Source organism: Gracilinanus agilis, chromosome 2, assembly GCF_016433145.1.
Source record: "Gracilinanus agilis isolate LMUSP501 chromosome 2, AgileGrace, whole genome shotgun sequence".
In the NCBI taxonomy this organism is placed as follows: domain Eukaryota; kingdom Metazoa; phylum Chordata; class Mammalia; order Didelphimorphia; family Didelphidae; genus Gracilinanus; species Gracilinanus agilis.
Genome location: NC_058131.1, coordinates 652,700,875 through 652,724,911, shown reverse-complemented (window position 1 = coordinate 652,724,911; position 24,037 = coordinate 652,700,875). Strand labels below are relative to the sequence as shown.

General features: G+C 36.4%; 1 protein-coding gene across 1 annotated transcript in view; it reads right to left on the bottom strand.

Moving 5' to 3' along the window:
* Nucleotides 1-24,037, bottom strand: part of VSTM4 (V-set and transmembrane domain containing 4) — a 122,684-nt gene that overhangs the window by 85,697 nt on the left and 12,950 nt on the right. Inside the window, exon 2 of the mRNA XM_044662704.1 lies at nt 16,137-16,535. Coding sequence (XP_044518639.1) covers nt 16,137-16,535 — 399 coding nt within the window. The remainder of the gene's footprint in view (nt 1-16,136; nt 16,536-24,037) is intronic.

The following is a 24,037-nucleotide window of genomic DNA, read 5'->3' as shown; positions in this document are numbered from 1 at the left end:
AGTTTTCATCTGGGGTTTTTTAATTTGCTCACTTTCTAATTTTTTGAGGTCCATGCCCAATTCATTAATCTCTGCTGTCCTTAATTTGTTAATATATGCACTCAAGGATATAAATTTCCCCCTGAGTACTGCCTTGGCCGCATCCCACAGAGTTTGGTAGGATGTCTCATCATTGTCATTCTCTTCAATGAAATTGTTGATTGTTTCTATGATTTCTTCTTTGACTAATTGGTTTTGGAGAATCATATTATTTAATTTCCAATTAGTTTTTGATTTGCCTGTCCAGGTGCCCTTACTAATTATTATTTTTATTGCATTATGATCTAAGAAGGTTACATTTATTATTTCTGCTCTTTCGTATTTGTTTGCAATATTTCTACGTCCTATTACATGGTCAATCTTTGTGAATGTACCATGTGCAGCTGAAAAGAAGGTGTATTCCTTTTTGCCCCTATTTATTTTTCTCCACATATCTATTAAATCTAATTTTTCTAGGACTTCATTCACCTCTATTACCTCTTTCTTATTTATTTTTTGGTTTGATTTATCTAGATCTGAAAGAGGAATATTTAGATTTCCCACTATTATGGTTTTACTATCTATTTCCTTCTTGAGCTCTGCCAGTTTCTCCTTTATGAATTTGGATGCTATGCCACTTGGTGCATACATATTGAGCAGTGTTATTTCCTCATTGTTTATACTGCCTTTAATCAGGATGTAATGACCTTCCCTGTCTTTTTTTCACACCCTACTTTTGACAATTACTGGCTCTGTGTCCTTAAGCAAAATATTTAACCCTTCTGTGCACTAAGCACTTCTTTAAGACCTTAAGTTGCAGGGAAAGTACTGCTCTGCCTTGGTAGAGGATGCTTCTATACATGGAAATTCCCTATACCAGTGATACAATCTCCAACCATCTTCTTTTCCAAGTTACTGGACTTGGAGATTTTTGCTTTTTTGCAGAAGTTAATTCCCATATGTTAAAATTCTCAAGTTCCAGACTCAGAACCAGAGGCTTAAGTTCAAATCCTAGCTCCAACAAAATTCCTGGTGTGACCTTGGGCAAGAAAATTAACCTCTTTGGATGTCATTTCCTCATCTGAGGATGAGGACCAGATGGCCTCTAAAGTCCTTTCCAGTTCCAAAGTAATGATCCTAACATCTTTTTGTTATTCCTGCATCCAAACACCCTGAGTTCTATTATAAAGTACTTTGTACGAATTCAAGACTATAGTGCAAAAGGCTCTGTCTCAAACAAAATGAAGTTTGATATGAACCTTTATTCTTAATCCAAATGCATTAAATTATTTTTCTACCAGTTCTACAATTGGAGTTTATTTTCCAAGGAAAAAAATAATTCCAAAATATGAATATAAAAGATGTTTCTGTGATATTTTTAGCTGGACAGAAGTCTCATGGGAAAGTTCACGGAAATCACACAGTTGCCTTATATCCCTAGAGAAATTCCATCACATCATCATCATTTGAACTTCTAAAAACTCATCAGAGCTCAATCTCTATGTTATCAATCACCCCATCACGCTCTTCTCTCAGCTCACCAAGAAGTAGTTCAAGAGAACTTTCTCTAGAGATTTCAGAAGAGCCACACATCAACAGAACCTCTGAGTGACTTGGAAAATCTGGTGAGAGAAGGTCATTCTTAACCACTCCTTCCTTCCGCAGTCAACGGATGGCCTATTTGTAAAGCACCAATTAATGACATTTCCCCTCTGAACAAAGCTGTCAGACAAAGAAATAAGAGTCTGAGATTGACCCAGTTACTGAATAAAAGGATCAGTTTTCATTATCTGAAAGAGTAGTTTAAAAACAGTAGATCTTTCAGGTTTTGTTACTGGTATTTCCCACATTCACCTTCATAATGGTCACCTATTTGATCTTTGCAGATAGATAAATGGTAAGAGGGATTGATAGATAGATAGATAGATAGATAGATAGATAGATAGATAGATAGATAGATAGATAGATAGATAGATGGATGGACAGATAGACAGATAGATAGATAGATAGATAGATAGATAGATAGATAGATAGATAGATAGAAAGAAGATAGGCAGGTGGATGGATAGATAGACAGACAAACATAGACACAGACAAAGACACAGATAGACTGACAGAAAGATAAATAGACAACTAGATATGTGGGGTATGTGTGAATATATACATGTATACACATATATTAAATTGTATTATGCATTATATATGTATATACACATATTGAGTTGTGAGTTTTATGTGTGTGACTTTTATATATATATATATAAAACATACAATTCTCTGTCATAGATGTAGAATGACAGTGTGATATGTACATAAGCACATAACTATATGTTATATGTGTGTTTTCATGATGTGTATACATATATGTATTACTTTGCAAATCTTAAAATTACATATATGCTATATAATATGTCTGGTTTTATTTTTATCTTTTGTAATAAATAGAATTAATATCCAAGTGTCTCAAGCTCTCTCTTTCCTCCCCACACTAGAAGGCATCATCCAGTAAACAGATGTGTACATATAGATTTTGTCTTTCTTGTTACCACTTCTCAGTTCATTCTCTGGAGGTGGACATTTACAAGTTATCCTTCAAAATTCAAAATCTGTAGCTCTACTTAATGTTCTCTTGTTTCTAATAATTTTCACTATGTTAGACTTTAAATGATATACATTTACATACATGTCAGTTAAAATTTAAAAGGGTCTCTAAGCCATACTTTCTTGAAATCTTATCCTATTATTACTCATTTTGTACATTCCAAGAAAACAGCAACAGAATTTGGCATTAGAGGACTTGAGTTTAAATCCTAGTTTTGTTACTTATCAATGAATAAATCAATAAACCTGTCTTAAATGCCTGTAGAGGACACAAAGACAAAAACTAAACAGTCCCTGCTGATGAGGAACTTATAGTCTTTCAGAAGAAACAGGTTTTTAAATATTATATAATTAGATTTTTCTCTCCAGGACTCTAAATACCAGCTTCCCATGTTCCTTGTCATGCTATGTGTTAATGTAAGGAGGATATAAGTTTTGTGTAACTCCGTCCTCCCCCTCTCTCTTTTCCCCAAAAATACCATCAGGAAGTTTTCTTTACTCAGGCTTTTACTTTTGTTCTTATATTTTTCCTACTTCAAGTCATTATTAATAAATCTTATAAAATATAATACTTGGAGTTATTGGATATTGATTTAAATTTTACAATATATAAGTATAAATGAAATCCATCCAAGTGAGTACATAGTAATGATGAGGCACAAGCTGGGAGGAATCCTGGAAGACTTCAGGTCACACTTGAACTAGGTTTTGAAGGAAGCCAGGAATTCTAAGAAGTAGCAAGGAAAAGGAAGGCATGCATTCCAGCCATGAATAGCTTGTACAAAGGCACCAGGAAAGAAGATGGAATGAATGTCATGAGTGAGGAATATCAAATAGACCAGTTTGGCTAGACCAAACAATGTGGGGAAGGTAAGGGGCAATAAGCCTGGAAGAATCCAGAAGAAGGACTTTTAAGTGACAAACAGGGGAGTTTTCATTTTATTGTGAAGACTATAGGAAGCCACCAGAGCTTTTAGAGGAGGACATCAAACCTGTAATTTAAGAAATATTACTTAAAGACCTGTGTGGAGAAGGGATCAGAAAAGAAAAAAACATGAGTCAGGGAGACCTATTGAAAATTATTGCAATAATCCAGCCAAGTCAATTAGTTCCCTGAGCCTCAATTTCCTTATCTGTAAAATGAGAGGGGAGTACTAGATGGTTGTATTCTATGGTACCTTTAGGTTATGCTAAGATCTTCTGAATCCAAATTGTTTAAACAAAAGATTCCTCTCAACTCTTTTTCATCCCAGATCTATAACTTAGAAGCAATTTTCTATCTCATATAGAAATTAATATTCATGCTATGGAGATTAAAATTAATATATAAGAACTAAGTATTATATTTGCAAATGTGGAGGTGCAGGAGAGATTAAAGGGAATTTTGGGAAATACTAAGGGATTTATGGGGGATGAAGTCCAAGTTAAAAATCTCCATTTATACAATAGTTTAAGAAATGCCTCCATGTCCCCAAAAGTTCTAACAATAAAAGTAATTTATGATGTCTCTCTCTGTCAGTTTAAATAGTATTTCATTCTTACTAGGTGCAACATAGATTAACCAATTAAATTTTTATTTTGGCTTGAAACCATGTAAGAAGTCTGCTTCATTCTCTCTTTTCAGAAATAATAATTAAGAAATAACAAAATATTTACAATCAAAACAGACATGGAAATGACATCCACCTTGGATCTGCTCTGTATTTACTATCCAAATATCATAAGGATTGTACTACTGAGTTATATAAAGTTAACAATGGCAAAAGCCTTTTTAGTACTACTGTAAGAAATTAACTAAATAATTCCATTGTTTATGAAGACATAGAACCAATAATTAGCGATGAGATTTACCAAGCATTTACTGATATCGCTTAGTTAAGATCCATGTTCAAAGTGTTAACAAGTCCAGACACAAAAATAAAAATAAGCTGATGATCAGAAGACAACTTAAATACTATTTAAAATAATTCTTTCTTATATGTTTCCTCACTTCTATCAATAAAATAACTATTACAGACAGGACCTGCTCCAGTGGCCAAAGTAGGAAGGAAACAATAGAGTATTTAAGTGCCTACTATGTTCCTGGCACTGATTTTAGTACTTGGCACTGGTTTAAGTACTTTACAAATAGTATTTCATTTAATCTTCACAACAAAACTGAAAGGTGCTATAATTAGATCCATTTTAAAGTTGAGAAAACCGAGGCAGAGAGATTTGACCAGACTCACATTCCTAATAACCGTTCAAAGCCAAATTTGAACTTGGGTCTACTCGGCTCATTGGCCTAGTGCTCTGTCCATTTACCATCCAATTGTCTCTGCTAAAATTTGATGTAATTATCTTGATCACTGAGAGGCAAGCTGGCAGAGGGGAAGAGAAGAAACTAGAGTCAGGGAGACCTGAGCATAAGTCTTGCTTTCAACCCATACTAGCCCTGAAAACATGGAGGAAAAATTACTTTCCCTCTGGATGCTTCAGATAACTGTCTAAAATGGTAAATTATAGGAGTGACTGCTTTGCATTGGCAGAGAGTATTTCCACATTAATAATTCATCATACCAATGACATTGCAGGTCTAACTACCCTCATAGTCTCCCCCAAGTGTTGATAACTCAAAATTCAGGTTGGCTTCAATTGGCTGGATATTTTAGTCAACAACATATTCTGACTGGAGTAAGCCTTCATTTCTCCATTTCCCTTTGTATTCTATAAAGACATGGCCAATATTGGGACTAGACCCAACTGTTAAAGTTATACACAGACTGCTTATTCTGGTCTCTGAATACAAGACACAACACACACACACACACACACACACACACACACACACACAAACTCTACCATAAGTCTTGCTTTTTCAGATTTTCAGTCACCATTTTTGTTATGTGACCTAGATGAAGCCACAGAATTTTGTTGTTCCCTTTGAGGAAATATAGTCTCAATTCCAGAGATTAGAATAAACAGGAGGAATTGTGAATGATTAAAGGAGCTGTGAAAAACAAATGGAATGACCCCATGCCTTGAGAAGTAAACCTTGTTTTTCTTGTTCATTCGTTTCAGCCGTGTCCAACTCTTTGTGATCTCATTGTGGGTTTTCTTGGCAAAGATACTGGAGTGGTTCACCATTTCTTTCTCTAGATCATTTTACAGATGAGGAAACTGAGGCAAACAGGGTTAAATGACTCGTCCAAAATCACACAGATGATGTCTGAAACCAGTGAATCTACTTCCTTCCAGTACTCCAATAGATGCCTTTCCCAAAGCTGCCTATGCTAATTGCCCATATGCTAGGTCATTAGACAGAATTCCAATTCAGTCTTGCTTCTGTCCACTTGCAAAAAATTCTCAGGTTTCAGATTATGTCTTATTGTATACTGGAGGAATCCAACCCCGTGTCCTGGCATCTTCTATGATATTAGAACCAGGCAAGTCTCAGTTATAATCAGATTGAAAGGCTCCCATTTTACAGATGAGAAAACTAAAGCTGGAGAGGTGCTATAATTTGTTTGGAGTCATTAAGTGAGATAATAACAAGGCTCAAACTAAAACCCAGGTTGTCAGAGGCATCTGCTTATTATATGATACCTTCTAGGGTCTGGCTCCTGCTAGGAGAGATGGTGCATTGTGATACACATTTGAACTTAAAGGGAGAAAATCTAGATCTGAGAACCTGCCTTTAGAGACTGAACTAGTTCTTCAATTTATGAGTCTGCATTTTCTCATTTGTAAAATACTATCTATAATATACTATATATATGTGTATATATATACTACACTTAATTTATATACACATATAACATACTATCTACCCAATAAAACTGTCATAAGGAAATAATTCAATGGATCTGAGTTTCCATCAATTTCCATCCAGTGGCTGCTGCCCATCTTAACTTTACCAACCTCTAATTTCTTATACTATTATATTTGGATATACAAATATATGCACATGCTATCCTCTCTGGCCGATCTGTAAACTTCTATAGGGCCAGGTCTGTTTTCCCTTTTGTCTTTGTGATTGACACATAGTAAGCATTTAATAACTACAGTATTAAAAAAAAACAACAGCACAAGGTTCTTCAGTAGGTATCTTGATATTTCCAGGATACCAGTACCATGCATGCTCATGCTATCTATCTTGATGCCTCCTATTTACTATACATCCTAGAATCACTCTAAAAGATGGCCTGATTTCAAGTCAAAGAACTCCCTCTATCACAATGTTTGTAGATCTTTTCATTTAAATGCCCTTTCTTATAACACTCCTTTCTTGGTTCTCCTATCCTCTTCAGTCACAGTGTTTTATGCCTTTCAAATACATCATGAGAATCATAAATAGAGAGCAGACCTCAGAATCTGGAAACCTGGGTTCAATTCCTGCTTCTAACATATATTGATTAGGTGACCCTAAATAAGACATTTAACCTCACAGTACTCCTGGGTAATTAAAACTATGAGTTACAGAACAGTTGCTTTATTTTAGGAGAGAGTTTCCTCACTTAAAAATCCCTAAATTATTGAAATCACACATTCAGAACAAACAGATACTGAAAAGCAAATCACCTCCTTCTCTAGTAGAGAAAACTTCTATCTCCAGCTTTGTAACTGTCTGTGTTCAGCTAGGTGGTGCGGTGGACAGAGCACAGGACTTGGAACTGAGAAGACTCATCTTCATAAGTTCAAATCTGGCCTCAGACACTGACTAGCTGTGTGACCTTGGCCAAATCACTTCATCCTGTTTGCCTCAGTTTTCTCATCTGTAAAATGAGCTGGAGAAGGAAATGGCACACCACTCCAGTGTCCTTGCCAAGAAAACCCCAAACTGGCTCATGGAGAGTAAGGCACGACTGAACAACAAATTGATTCTAAGTAATCGTCAGTAAATCACTACTTTATGACTTAGTTGCCTTATCTCAAAAATGCTCCTGCCACCTGCTTCCAACCCACCTACTAGGAAGGTATAAGAATTCCTCTGTTAGAATGAGGTGAATAAAATCCTTTCATTTATAGAAAAAAAAACAGGGGCAACTAAATGGAATAAGATATCTCTTCAAAGCAGAAGACTATAAGCATTTATGAACCGGTAACCTCATACTAGCCATCCACCATATTGGAGATACATGAGCTTTTCCATGAAATTAAATGGCCTGGTTAACAGCAATCATATTACTCAGAGGAAAACAAGGTATATCCCCCAAGGACTATATTTAACTCATTTCATTTTGCTAAAATGTTGGAGCCAATATTGTTCAACATAATTTTGTTATGCTACTTCTTCAACTGTGCTAATCCTGTCTCTTAAGATGCCTTTCATTTCCTTCTCATTTCTGCTGCTTTTCTCCAGTTCAAACATATCTTATTGGAACTGAAGTACCTAGAACTGAATATATTATAGCAGTTATGGTCTCATCAGGGCCATAGAGGAATGATCTCTTTCTTATTCAGAGACATGAGGCCAATTTATACTTAGACCAAAACGGAATAGATTTTCATGGTGTGGGGGGAGATTGGCTGCCATATCACAATAATTTGCCATCCACGATCACTCCTACGCCTTTTTCACTGAAAGCTTTTTAAGTTTCTGTTGCCTGCTGAATGTCTATTTGAGACTATTTTTCCCCAAATGCTCTCCACTGCCATTTTACAAATTGAATTTCATTTTGTTATTTCCTGCCTTATATTTCCTACCTCTCTGGATCCACTCTAATTATGGATTTCAGTCCTCACTTATGTTAACATCTCCCCATATAGCATTCTCTGAGAAAATGTTAAGATCATATTTACTTCTTTTTCAACACTGTTGATCAAATTCTCTAGTGAAATTGAACCTAACAATGACCACAAGGATTCCCACTAGAAACTTTCCCATCAATATTCATCACTCATGCTCTCTCAGATAATTTTACATCTACTCAGTGATTTTCTTATCCAAAATGATTATGAGACACAGAATGATTATCAAAGTCATAACTATAGCAGAGTAATTAGAGCTTTATCCCAGCCCATAGATATCATTTAATATGTTCATTCCTTCAGTAGCCGAGAATCTTCAATTATAGAGGTTCTTAACCTTTCTTGTGTCATGGACTCTTTTGAGAATCTGGTGAAACCCAAAGACCCCTTCTTAGACTAATATTTTGGATAAATAAAATAAAACATATAGAAAGAATTACAAAAGAAACAAATTAAAATGAATGCTATTATTTCAAATAATAAAATATTAAAAATAAGTATTAAAAAGTATATATATTTTTAAATGTTTAAAGTTTATAGATCCTAAGTTAAAAACCATTGCTCTATACTAACTAGTTTCCTCTCCCAAGAAACTGAATTCCTCTTAATTATTTTTGTATTATTTGTACATTTGTAATTTAAAAGTTAATTTGAAGGAATATTGTCATTCTGCTTGCCTTTTGGGCTCCAAAATTCCTGATTATAGCTCTGGCATTTACATAGCATCTTTGCACTCCTATATCCTTATTCTTTTTATAAATATCAAATTTGGAAACCTTATCCACATGACTTTTCTAAAACTCCAACCCCTCCCATTGTCATCTAACCTGGGTTCACAAGTTTCCTTTTAGCTTACATTATTATTTTGATCTGCACAGAACAAACAAGGAATCACCAAGGAAGAACTTTTTTTTTGACAATCATGGAATTAGTGCTTCTCAACATTGGAGGGGATGCCCATTATCACCTCTATTATTAAACATTGTACTAGAAACACTAGCAGTAACAATTAAAGAAGAAAAAATTGAAGGTATTAAAATGGGCACGGAGAAGACCAAGCTATCATTCTTTGCAGATGATATGATGGTCTACTTAAAAAATCCTAGAGAATCAACTAAAAAAACTAGTGGAAATAATCAACAATGTTAGCAAAGTTGCAGGATACAAAATAAATGCACATAAATTAACATTGGCAGGGACCTCAAAGGCCATCTCCCCCAACTCATACCTGAGCAAGAATCTCCTTTATAGCAACCTTAGCTTTAGTCTAGCCAACCAGTCTCCATCTGATGATCTCCAGGGAGAGAAAATCTAATGGAGTCCCTAAACAACTCATTCCACTTTCAGAAATCTCTAAAAGTTCACAACTCAGTTTTTTGGTTTTGGTTTTGGTTTTGTTTGTTTTTTACATGGAGCTTAAATATGTTTCTCTATTTCTTCTTCTGGTTCCTAGTTATACCCCTGGGATCAGGAATCAAAACAAGTCTCATTCCTTTATACATGACACCCTTTCAAATAGCAATAAGACAATCCTTTTTCCTATTCAAATGCCAGATTCTGGCCACTGGTATGCTCTTTATTCTTCACCTAAAGCACCTGATTTTATGACTCTCTGCTTTAAGCTTTTCATCAGTCTGATTTGTCCACCTGGATCTTTGAGAATGTTCTTGCCCTTCGAGATCTTACCCTTTGCACTTTAGTTTTGAGAATCAGGAATCCTTCTTACCAAAGTAGTGAGAAGTACCTGCTTATCACCATGGACTCTATTATCTGTGCCTTGTGATAACTGGGGATGTTTTTTTGACTGGCTATTACCATATTAAGGGCCATCTGATCTTTGACTGCCAGGCTTTCTCCCTTTGACAAAGATCAGGGAAGGGTTCAGTAATTATTGTCAAAGATTCAGCTGTCGCAGACCTGGTAACAAATATCATCCGTCTCCACTCTCTTTTGTGTGCTGCTATGCTTTAAGAACTCCCCAATAATCTGTAGTGTAGACCACCACAGAACTCTACCTAGGGACATATACAAACAACTAAGGGAAATACAAATTCATGCCAAAGGCAATTAGATCACTTGGAGGAGCTGCACTATTTTGCCCCTAAAGGGGTCGCACGTGGCTTTTTTGTTATCTCTTTCAACAACCTAACAGTCAGTTGTCAGCTAGTAGAATAGTCAAATGGTCTGGGCTACAGGACAGGGGGAGAGGAAGGGGGAGAGAGACAGAGACCCAGAGAGATAGAGAGAGAAAGAGGAAGGGAGAAAAAGAGGCAGGTGGAAGGAGAGAGAGAGAGAGAGAGAGAGAGAGAGAGAGAGAGAGAGAGAGAGAGAGACACAGAGAGAGACACAGAGAGAGACACAGAGAGAGACACAGAGAGAGACACAGAGAGAGAGAGACACAGAGAGAGAGAGAAAGAGAATTGATGGCCTCATTACTGTAGTTAGCAACAACTGATGCCTTCCTGTTCCTATATATATTTCTGTATCTTCAAAACCTACTACAATGCCTTACACGTGATCATAGTTGGATTGACTGAGAAAAAAGATAGAGCTTATTCTGACAAATGGCTGAAATTTAGAAGATTTATCTTAACACAAAGAGGAACTAGTATGGGAACTTCTAGATGAGGAAACTTCCCCTACACACACAGCTCAGTAACTTCTTGCAACTTGCAATCTTAAAGATTCTCCTAGGGAACTGGTTCTCATTTAAGTGTTTTTGAACCCACTGGGGATTCATAACAATGAACCAAGAGATTCTTGCTAAAATGTCTTTAATAGTGACTTAAGTAGCACATAACCATAAAAGATATTATGAGTAGCAAATTACCCTTGGGCGTTCACAACACTTTTTTAAATTGTTGTTGAAAAAATTTCTTGGAACAAAAATGTTGGGAACCACTAGCCTATAGAATGTAGAGGTGAAGTGATCTGTCTAAGGTCACACAGTCAATATGTTTTAGAAGTAGGATATGAACTGAGACATTTCTAGCTCCAAGGTCTGTTCTTACTTGATGATATAGTTTCTTTTCTCTAAAAAATACATAAAATCTCATCTCATCTGATGGAAAGAATAGATGGGGAAGTGGGAGAAGAAGAAAATAGTAAGAAAAATGATGAAATAGTACTTGGAATAATAATTAGGTTTATTCATTCATTCATTCATTTCTTTGGCCAGACCTCTGATCTCATTGATACTGGGGATTCCTAACAAGGAAAATCCCTCTACCAAGGGAGATCAGCATCCAAACTGCCACTTAAAGAGATGACTGGGTCACCAGAAGGTTAAATGACTCGATGGGGTCACATAGCCAGTATGTGTTAGAGGTGGGACTGGAAACTAGAGCTCGGGTCTTCTTGATTTAAAGCCAAGATACCTAGTTACTATGGCATACCACCTTTCACACTGGGGAAAAACATATTATTTTATTTTAGCCACAAGTATATGCACATAACTTTTAAACAAGGATCTGTTTAGAAACTACTTTACTCATTTATCTCCTCTGTAGTGCATGACATAGATTTCCCAAGTTCACCAAACTGGCTTCTGACTTTTTACTTTGGTTGACCATTCTTTTAGTTCCTTTACAAGATCCTTATGTGATCCAAACTCTAATAAATGAGGGGAAAATAACTTTTCTTCAGTTTAAAATTTTAAAAATCATACATTCTGACTTAGCTCACTTCATATATAAAGGTCTCATAAAACATAAACCTGTACAGTAAACTAGTCCTTAGCATGGAAAGAGAATTATAACCCAAACAAGAGACTGGCAAGGTAAAAGGTAGAACCAGCTGAGGCCTGGAAAGAATTATTTAATTCAATCCCATTATTTGAAATGTCCTATGGAAAAAAAATCCAGCCTTATTCTGTTTGATCCATTGGTCAGAACCAGAAACAATGGGTGGAAATCTTAAAGAGGCAAATTTTGGCTTCAGGTCAAGAGAAATTACCCTTCAATTAGAATTATTCAAGAATGGAATGGGCTTTTATACCCCAAAGAGATAATAAGGGAAAAGACTTGTACAAAAATATTTATAGCCTCATTCTTCATGGTGGCAAAAAATTGGCAAATGAGAGAATGTCCTTTGATTGGGGAATGGCTAAACAAACTGTGGCATCTGTCGGTGATGGAATACTATTGTGCTCAAAGGAATAAAGAACTGGGGGGGGGCAGCTGGGTAGCTCAGTGGAGTGAGAGTCAGGCCTAGAGACAGGAGGTCCTAGGTTCAAACCTGGCCTCAGCCACTTCCCAGCTGTGTGACCCTGGGCAAGTCACTTGACCCCCATTGCCCACCCTTACCAATCTTCCACCTATGAGACAATACACCAAAGTACAAGGGTTTAAAAAAAATTAAAAAAAAAAGAACTGGAGGAATTTCATGTGAACTGGAATAACCTCCAGGAATTGATGAAGTGTGAAAGGAGCAGATCCAGGAGAACATTGTACACAGAGACTGATACACTGTGATAAAATCGAACATATCAGACTTCTCTACTAGCAGCAATGCAAGGATCCAGAGCAAGGCTGAGGGACTGATAAGAAAGAAAACTAGCCACATCCAGAGGAAGAACTGTGGGAGGAGAAACACAGAAGAAAAACAATTACTTGAATACATAGGCTGATGGGGATATTATTGGGGATGTAGACACCAAATGATACTCTAGTCCAACTATCAATAATATGGAATTAGGTCTTAATCAATGATACATGTAAAACCCAGTGGAATTGTGCATTGGCTAAGGGCAGTTAAGGGGGTTTGGAGAGGGAAAGAACATGAAACATGTAACTATGGGAAAATATTCAAAATAAAAATTAAAGAAACTTGAAAAAATAAGAATGGAATGGGCTGCCTGAAAAAAGGGTAGCTTCCCCCTTAATGAAGGCCTTCCAGTAAAATTGGTCGACCACATTTCACAAGTATTGTAGTGGGGATTTTTTTTAGGTGGTTGGTGGGAGTTAGACTAGAATGGTTACTGAAGCCTTTCCCAACTTGGAAATTCTGTGATTCTATAATTATATAAATCTTAGAGAAACAAAAACCCAGAATAAGAAAACTTATTGCCCCAGTTCATATAAAGAAGTAGCAATCTAGGACTACAATGCAACCCAAATTTCTTGGTTTCCAGTCTACTAGTCTTTCCAAAAGCCACTTTCTCATGGCTGATATCTAGCCTCCAAAATGCAAATAATCAATTCACAAACTTTAAGTGAGTTTATTATCATTGGAGTTGCCTGGATATGCCTCGACATCCAGGCATTGTGCTGAATACCCAGAAGAGAAAGAAAGATAAACATACTAAAATGGTCCCTAACTTCAAGGAACTTACACACTAATGTAGTTTGGGGGGGGGCACAAAATGTAAATAGATGAATACAAATTACATATAAAGGAAAAGAAAGAAAATTTAGAAAGTTAGACTTGAGCATTTTGGGAAGTGGAGACCTTTGCAGAAGGGGGCACTTGAAGATAAAGTAAAAAGAACTTTTTTTTAAAAATGGGGTGAGAGAAAGGTATATGAATGGGGGACAGAAGAGAAGTTGGGTAAGACAATGAAAGTGAAAGAAAGAAACCCTCCAAAATGAAGACTTCCATTGACATTAGAATCCCACAAACTACTTGAGGATATATTCACATTGGAGCATTTATCCAAATAACTAACTGGGATGAATCTAAACTCAAATTGTGGAAAGTAAGTTCCCACCGAACAATGGACTGGAGGATTATTTTGATTGAATGCAGAATGTTCCAATTTGTCAGGGAAGCCAAGTGATTCAACATATGGCTTTAGTACACACTTTAATATAAATAAAGTAGATAAACAAGAGACTCTTTTACAAATTACTTTGGGAAACAATTCCCCTTACATAACAATCAGATATATGATTTATTATCCTGGATAGTGCAAAGATAAGTATTTGTATTTAAACTCAGTTGTTTAGTGAATTTAAGTTTACATAGGGAGAAAAATTATACAACTGTACATTGGATATAAACCCTTGCTCAAGGGCAATGCAGCCAGCAAATTCAAAAGGAAAATTAAGTTTGACTGCTTTGGATCTTCTTAGAGTTAAAAAATTTCTTTTTAAAGTTGAAAACTATCTCAAAAATTATTTCTCATCATAAGAATTATATATTTATCAAATTATACATCAAAATGGACTTTTTCACTATTTTCTCTATTTTTATATATGTACAATCAAAGTAGGTGGATTGTCAGTTTCTCCATGGGTGTCTCCTCACCCAGATAACTTACACCATTATTAATTTCCCAGTAACTCAAAATACAGCTTTAATCAATAAATAAAAATATTTCACATATTCATATTCTTGTATTTATAAAGAAATTATTCCTCATTAGCAAGGCATTTTCCTCTAAGATTTCTAAGAAACTTTATACACATATGGTTTCCATTTTACATATGCCATTGTTGAGGCAAAGAAACTGCATTAAATTTTCTGCCTATTCCCATATTAGCAAAATTCAGGGGCTGAACTTAGTTTCTAATGGATCTTCCTATGAGTTGTTCTCCTTTAGCTCTTAACTAAAAGATAGGATGATTCTCCAGCTGCAGAAATATTCCATAGTAGTGGAAACCACCACTTGAAAGAACCAAATTTCATAGAAATGACAGTCAAAATGCAAATCCAAAGTAACTGTGGTATCTAAACTTTACATAAACTTTACATTTAGGTATTTGAACTTCATTTCTGGGACCCAGACTGAATTACTAGGTCAGTGGACCTCTCCTAATGGGGTGCTATCCCAACTAACGGCCAAACAAACTCCACAATTATTGATTATTAATTTGAATTTACAAATCAACCCAATCATGAACACAAAGGACTATTATTCTTTACCTGCATCTTTTCTCTTCCAACAAAGCAAACAAGCAAATAAACCCAGATAATCTGTGTAGTAGAACTAGAAATGACCTAGAACTAGAATTGTCCAACTCTGAATATAGATTGGGAGCTCTTTGAGAGCAGGGTCTATCTTTTGCTTGTCTTTGTATACCCAATGCTTAGCACAGTTCCTGGCACATGGTACATGCTTACTTAATCAATGCTTATTGACTGGCTGAACTTTATTCATTTTGGAAGAGCATGGCACAGTGGAGAGAAGACTTGCTCTGGTATTAGAAAAACTTGAAATCTAATAACATCTCTCACATATACTAGCTGTGTGACCATGGAGAAGCCACTAAACCTCTCACTGCCCCAGGCAGTTAACTACCCAAGACTACAAGGTATAGATGAGTTGTTCAGTGGAGGTATCTCCACATTGATTAAATCATATACCCTAACAATAGTAACAACAATGATCCAGTATCTCTGTGAACTTTACCCAATTGCCCACAAAATCGTTTTAACATCAAAAATTGCTTCCTAGACCTAAAATCAAGCAATTAATAAATCAACAATTTATTAAGCACATACCATGTACTCAGGAATTATATTACATGCTAAAGAAAACAAAAACAAAGTAAAAAAATACTTATCTTCAAGGAGTTTGTATTCTGCAGGGAAAGGCAGCAAGTATACATGTACACAAGGATTCAAGGGCTCTGTTATTCCTCTACCTAGCTCTGCCTTAGTATACACAGTCAAGGTAGAGCATTGTTCTAAAGACTATAGAAACCAACCCAAGCATGATATAATTTCTCTTGCAAAAAGCTTACATTTTGTTAGGTATATACTGCACAATCACAGTTGGCCCTTTGCCGTGATGTGGCCCTATCCCCACCATGAATCTGTCCCCATAGGGTCAGAATCTTCCTTACCTCTGATTTCTGTAGCTGCCGTACCATTCGACCATGCAGTCCACTTACTCTTGTGTTTGCCAATTTCTTGAACTTTGCATATATACTTCCCTTGATCCTCTGGTTGAAGGTTTAAAACAGAGAGGCTGTACAGTCTCCCATGCCTTTCTTCTAGGAGGCGAAGTCTCTGACGGTTGAAACTTCGGCTATAATTTCCATAATACTGTACCATTCTCAACTTTGTCATTTTGATCATTGGTGTCTCCTGGGATGGAGAGAGTGCAAAGAGCCAACGAATAGCCAGTAAATTGTCCTTCCTTCTTTTTTGGGAAACATGACAAAAAAGAGTTGCATTTTCTCCCTCCAAATATTGAACAACTGGTCCTGGTGAGACTGTTACATTGAGGGCTTCACAAATATCTGCAAAGAAAAAGAGAGAATAAATAATGGAATTGAACCCTGTCCTTGTTTGGGAGTCGGAATATCTTTATTCAAGGCTCTTGGTAAACAGTATTGTCCTCTTACAAGCATTCATTATCCAGATTAAGTACAATATACAGAGACCTCTATCCAATTCAATAAACATTTGTAAGCAACTACAAGATGGAAAACATTGTTCTAGGCACTGGAGATGCAAACATAAAAAGGAAACCCTTACTGATCACAAAGGGCTTCATTCTACTGAGCAGGTCATATAGATAGACATATACTACATATAGAGATGGAAGGGAGGAAGGATAGGAGGAAGGGGTAATGGGAGGAAGAGGGGAAAGAAGGGAGGGAGGGAGGAAGGGAGGAAGGGAGAATGGGAAGGAAAGAAGAAAAGAAGGAAGGGAGGGAGGGAGAAGAAAGGAAGGCAGGGAGGGAGGAAGGGAGAATGGGAAGGAAGAGAAGAAGAAAGGAAGGGCAGAAGAATGGGAAAGGGGAGGAGGGAAAGAAGGAAGGAAGGATGAGAGGGAGAGAAAGAAGAATCTTGAGGAATCATCTAATCCAGAGTTTGTAAGCTTATTTGTGTCATGGCCCCAGTTCCTTCTAGTTTGAGAAAAGCCATTGTTAAATTTTCATTTACACTTTTAAAATCTGGAAACACTACAAATGAGTCCTGATTTATTATTCTGTGAATTGTCTGGTCCAGTGATGGAGAAAAAGTGAATGGAGAAAAATGTTAGTAATGCAGATTAAATTTTAAAATGTTCCTGTAATACTTTTTTGGGGAGAGCCAGGTGTTATATATAGCACACCCCTTCATGGACATATTTGGGTAATCTTGACCATGTCTTCTTTGACTAAAGTTTTAAATAATTGAGGGAAATGCTTAAGTTCAGTTATGAGTTAATGGAAATACAATATTTCCCCCATCCAAGTCCACAGATGCAATCAAAATTCAGAAACTGAAACCTTGAGATTTGAATCTAGGTTCTTTGACTCGACTTGCCTCCAATGTCATACACTTCTAATCTTGTGGATCTTGTCAATTCTTATAGATTAAGTAAAAGGAGGAAAGAAGAGAAAAACATGTCAAGCAATGCTAAAATTTGGGAAACATCAATATAAGCATACCCTGACATTTGCTTAAAACTTCTTGTTCAATCATGTCCAACTCCTTGAGGCCCCACTGAGTTTTCTTGGCAAAGATACTTGAGTGATATGCTTCTCCAGCTCATTTTACAGGTAAGGATTAAGTGAGTTACCCAGGATCACACACGTTAGTATTTGGAACTGAATTTGAACTCAGGAAGATGAATCTTCCTTACTCTGGGCCCACTGATCCACCCAGCTGCCCTTGGTAAGGACTAGATATCAACAAAGGTAAAGTATTGTTATTTTGTAGGCAAATATACACTTGAGAGAAGAAGGAAGTTCTCAGAGCCTTCTTTGTATACTTGCATTATTTTTTATGACTTCCCCTAGTCTCAGAGGACAGAAGAGGAAGAGTCAATAGAAAAAAAGAATCACCTTTGGGCTGAGAAATGAAGGCAATTTCCGTTCAGGATCCACCAATGATTTAGAATTCTGATCATGGCCAGTATCTCCAAGCTATTAAATGATTTCTTTTTTTAAAAAACATTTAATAATATTTATTTTTTAGAAAAGTTAACATGGTTACATGATTCATGCTCTTACTTTCCCCATCACCCCCGACCTTCCCCCCGCCCATAGCCGCTGCACATTTCCAATGGTTTTAACATGTGTCATTGATCAAGACCTATTTCCAAATTATTGATAGTTGCATTGGTGTGATAGTTTCGAGTCTACATCCCCAATCATGTCCGCCTCAACCCATGTATTCAAGCAGTTGCTTTTCTTGTGTTTTTCTACTCCTGTAGTTCTTCCTCTGAATGTGGGTAGCGTTCTTTACCATAAATCCCTCAGAATTGTCCTGGGTTATTGCATTGCTGCCAGTACAGAAGTCCATTACATTCTATTTTACCACAATGTATTGGTCTCTTTGTACAATGTTCTTCTGGCTCTACTCCTTTTGCTCTGCATCAATTCCTGGAGGTCTTTCCAGTTCACATGGAATTCCTCCACTTTATTATTCCTTTGAGCACAAATAGTATTCCATCACCAGCATATACCACAATTTGTTCAGCCATTCCCCAATTGAAGGACATAACCTCATTTTCCAGTTTTTTTGCCACCACAAAAAGCGCAGCTTTAAATATTTTCATACAAGTCTGTTTATCTATGATCTCTTTGGGGTACAAACCCAGCAATACTATGGCTGGATTGAAGGGCAGGCATTCTTTTATAGCCCTTTGAGCATAGTTCCAAATTGCCTTCCAGAATGGTTGGATCAGTTAACAAATCCACCAGCAATGCATTAATGTCCCAATTTTGCCACATCCCCTCCAACATTCATTACTTTACCTTCTATCATTTTAGTCAATTTGCGAGGTATGAGGTGATATCTCAGAGTTGTTTTGATTTGCATTTCTCTAATTGTTAGAGATTTAGAACACTTTCTCATGTGCTTATTGATGGTTTTGATTTCTTTATCTGAAAATTGCCTATTCATGTCCCTTGCCCATTTATCAATTGGGGAATGGCTTGTTTTTTATACAATTGATTTAACTCCTTGTATATTTGAGTAATGAGACCCCTGTCAGAGTTTTTTGTTATAAAGATTTTTTTCCCAATTTGTTGTATCCCTTCTGATTTTGGCTACATTGTTTTTGTTTGTACAAAAGCTTTTTAGTTTGATATAATCAAATCATTTATTTTACATTTTGTAATTTTCTCTAACTCTTGCTTGGTTTTAAAATCTTTCCTTTCCCAGAGATCTGACAAGTATACTATTCTGTGTTCACTTAACTTATTTATAGTTTCCCTCTTTATATTCAAATCATTCACCCATTCTGAATTTATCTTGGTGTAGGGTGTGAGATGTTGATCTAAACTTAATCTCTCCCATATTGTTTTCCAAATTTCCCAGCAGTTTTTGTCAAATAGTGGATTTTTGTCCCAAAAGTTGGGCTCTTTGGGTTTATCATACACTGTCTTGCTGATGTCACTTACCCCAAGTCTATTCCACTGATCCTCCCTTCTGTCTCTTAGCCAGTACCATACCGTTTTGATGACCTCTGCTTTATAGTATAGTTTAATATCTGGTACTGCTAAGCCATCTTCCTTCACATTTTTTCATTATTTCTCTTCATATTCTTGATCTTTTGTTATTCCAGATGAACTTTGTTAGTTTTTTCTAATTCAGTAAAAAAGTTTTTTGGTAATTTGATAGGTATGGCGCTAAATAGGTAAATTAATTTGGGTAGAATGGTCATTTTTATTATGTTAGTTCATCCTACCCATGAGCAATCAATGTTTTTCCAATTGTTTAGATCTAGTTTTAATTGTTTGGAAAGTGTTTTTTATAGTTGTTTTCGTATAATTCCTGTGTTCGTTTTGGTAGACAGATTCCTAAATATTTTATATTGTCTAGTGTGATTTTAAATGGTGTTTCTCTTTCTACCTCTTGCTGCTGTGATGTGTTGGAAATATATAGAAATGCTGATGATTTATGTGCATTTATCTTGTATCCTGCAACTTTGCTAAAGCTGTTGATTACTTCTACAAGCTTCTTAGTTGATTCTCTAGGATTTTTTAAGTAGACCATCATATCATCTGCAAAGAATGATAGTTTAGTCTCCTCATTGCCTATTTTTATATTCTTTTTCTTCTCTAATTGCTACAGCTAGTGTTTCTAGTACAATGTTAAATAATAGAGGAAATAATGTGCATCCTTGTTTCACTCCTGATCTTATTGGAAAGGCTTCTAATTTGTCCCCATTGCATATGATGCTTGTTGATGGTTTTAGGTATATACTGTTTATTATTTTTAGGAAAGGTCCTTCTATTCCTATACTTTCCAGTGTTTTCAATAGGAATGGGTGCTGTATTTTGTCAAAGGCTTTTTCAGCATCTATTGAGATAATCATGTGATTTTTGTTTGTTAGATTGTTGATATGGTCAATTATGTGGATGGTTTTCCTAATGTTGAACCATCCTTGCATTCCTGGTATAAATCCCACCTGATTATGGTGGATGATCCTCTTGATCACTTGCTGGAGTCTCTTTGCTAGTATTCTATTTAAGATTTTTGCATCTGGCTTTGGAATCAGTACCATATTTGTGTCAACTAATCCCAATACTATACAAATTATTTGATATAATAAGCAAAGAAGGAGCCCTACCAAATTCCTTTTATGACACAAATATTATGTGATTTCTTGATTAGCAGAACACCAAGTATGGCCAAGGGCAGAAAGAGGAATCTACTTTCTACTTCCAGTCTCTGGCCTCTGGCCTCTTGAAGTGGGCCTGTGTCTACTGGCACTAACTATTTAAATCAAAATGGTTAAATTCCTGACTTGAGGAATCTCAGCCATCCCTTTTGTCAATTTTATTCAGCAGCCAAGAATGACAGTTCCTGACTTTCAGAAGATTATATTCTAATGAGTGGAGAAACATAACTTTTGGGGGGATCAGAAAAGTCTGTAAGAGTTTGTGCATGAGGCAGCACCAAAACTAAGCCTTGAAGTAAAGGATTCCAATGGAGATAAGGAAAGAAGGTGTTACAGGCCTGGATGATAGAATATACAAATGCCAATTAAAGGAGATGGAAGAGTGGGGGGTGAGAAAGGACAATCCCCTGGAACACTCAGTGCATGAGGCTGGAAAGATATTCTAGGGATTAGGATCTAAGCTGGTTGAAGCTTACATAGCTTAAGAAAAAGGGAAAACCAGAAACTTTAAAACTATAATAAATCCACTATAACACTTCTTTCCTCCAACTTCCATATCCCCAAAGCAAAATCATAAAAGGCTGCTGTAATTGGAAACCAACAGCAAGGTCAGCATTGCTGTAGTTCAGTGGTATCAAACTCCAGTAGAAACAGGGACCACTAATCCAGGTCACCCTGTATCAAGTCTTTTCCCACACCAGTCCATCCTCCATTCAGCTGTTAAATGAATCTACCTAAAACTCAGGTCTGACAATGTCACTCTATCCCCATCCCTCATTCAATAGACAGGGGTAGCTCCCTATCGTTTAAGAATTAAATATGAAATTCTCTGTCTAGCATTTAAATTCTTTATAACCTGCTCCCCTCCCACCTTTCTAGGTTCATTATAATTTACCTGTCCCCATGTATTCTGTGATCCAGTCATACTGGCCTCCTTACTACTCCTAGGCGTGCCATCAATCATATTCATTTGTGCCTCAGTGCTAGAATTCTCTCCCTCCTCATCCCTATAAGGCTTTTTCAAGAAGCCTTTCCTGATCTCCCTTAGATCTAGTGTTTTCTTTCTAATTCATCTAGTTTGAAGTTGTTTTCATGTTGTCACCCAGATTCAACTATGAACTCCCTGAGACAAGGACAGTTTGTTGGTTTGGTTTGATTTAGATTTTTTTTTTTGTTTTTGCCTTTCTTTGTATCCTCAAGACTTAGAATAATTGCTAGCATGTAGAAGATACTTAATAAATGTTTATTAACTGGCACATAGAGGAGCAGAACAAGAACTGGAAATCAGGTCCTCTAACTCTTAACCTAGCCTTCTTTCCACTGTACCAAACTGCCTTAGAAAAGGGTATGTATGCATTACTGAGATAAAAAATAAAAATTGGAGAAAGGGGGAAAAATGAAGAAATGACGAGGAGAGCTTTTTTGTGTGTATGTGGAGGGGAGGAGTGGAGAAATGGGAGGTTTCCTGAAGTTTTCCTCCTGCTCATTGTAGTTTCTGACCTTTATATTCAATTACCAGAGGACTCCATAGCCACCGAGGGTGGTCTTCTTTAAAGCAGCTGCTATAGCTAAATAAAATCAGTAACATCTGGAAAGTAATGATGTAAAGTCAAGTTGTCTTTATTGTATCTGGCCACTGCATATTTTAAAAAACAATATTGAAGCATTCTAAGCAAAAAAAAAAAAATCATCCATCCTAATCTGTAACACTTTTAGCCAGTACATTAAGAGGAGAGGAAATAGTCATTGCAGCCAGCTATTTCACTGGCATTAACCAAAAAAAAAAAAAGAAAGAAAGAAAGAAAGAAATAAAGAAAGAAAAAAGACAGAATCCAAATGAGGAAGAAAAAATTAATAATCAATTAGATTGCAAAATCTTTGGGGGCAAGGTCCATGTCTTATGCTTTTTACAATGGCTAGCCCAGGGCTATATTTGAGGAAGGAACTCTTATAGACTAGCTATTGAGCAAGAACAAAAGCAATGCTATTGAATCATGATGCAGCTATTCAGGCAAGATTATTGGTTCGTCCTTTTATCTTGTTAATGTTCACACACCAATTGCACTCACTTATCACTTATTCAATCCTCATCTCTTTATAATTAGACTTTTGCCTATTACCATTCTCCTAAAACAAATGTCTTCAGGTCAACAGTAACCTCAAGCTAGCTTCAGTTCTCAGCTTTCTTGACCTCTTGGTAAGACAAGTGACTATCCCTTTCTGATACTCACTTTTCCCTTGGCATCCAAGATATCATTTTCTGTGGGCTCCATCTATGCCCTGCTCATTGCTTCTTCTTTGCCCCCCCCCCTCTATCCTCTCCCAAGGCACACACACCCATAAAAATTAGACATTCCCCAAATTCTGTGCTTAACATTCTGAGCACTCTCTCTTCAGGGATGAACTCATCCACTCCCAAGGTTTCAATCATCATCTCTATACTGATGACTTTCAAATCTGTATCTCCCAACTCTAACCTTTCTTCTGAACTCCAGGCACATGTTTATAGCTATTTTTTGGACATTCCTACTCAGATGTACCACCAATAAACTACATTCTAAAACCTATTATCTTTCCTCACCTCTATTTATTTTAATAACAAGCATGAGACCACAGAGTCATTTCTGACTCCTCCCTCTCCTTCATTGCTCAATGCACAATGTCCTATCTGCCTAATCAATCTATGTCCAATCAGTTTCCAAGTTCCATGGAATCTACTTTGCATAGAGAAGTCCTTACTCCTTCCCATGTACTTTTTGATCCAATTACATCAGCCTTCATGATATTTGTCACACAGCATTCCATCTTTGAACCCTGTGCATTTTCATTAGCTATCTCCTATACCTAGAATACTCTTCTTCCTCATCTACACATCCTGGTTTCCTTCCAGTATTAGCTAAAATCCCACTTTCTCCAAGAAGACTTTTCCAATCCTCCTTAATAACTCCAATTAATCATATATACATATAGAGAGAGACATATATGGATATGTATGTAGCTTGGCTTGTACATAATTGTCTGCACATTGGCTCCTCCATTAGATTTTGAGCTCTTTGAGGACAAAGACTGTCTTTTGCCTTACTTGCTTAGCACTGTACCTGGCATAGAAGTGGTACTTCATGAATGCTAATTACTGATTGACACAGTGCCTGGTACATAATGGTTGCTTAATAAATTAAT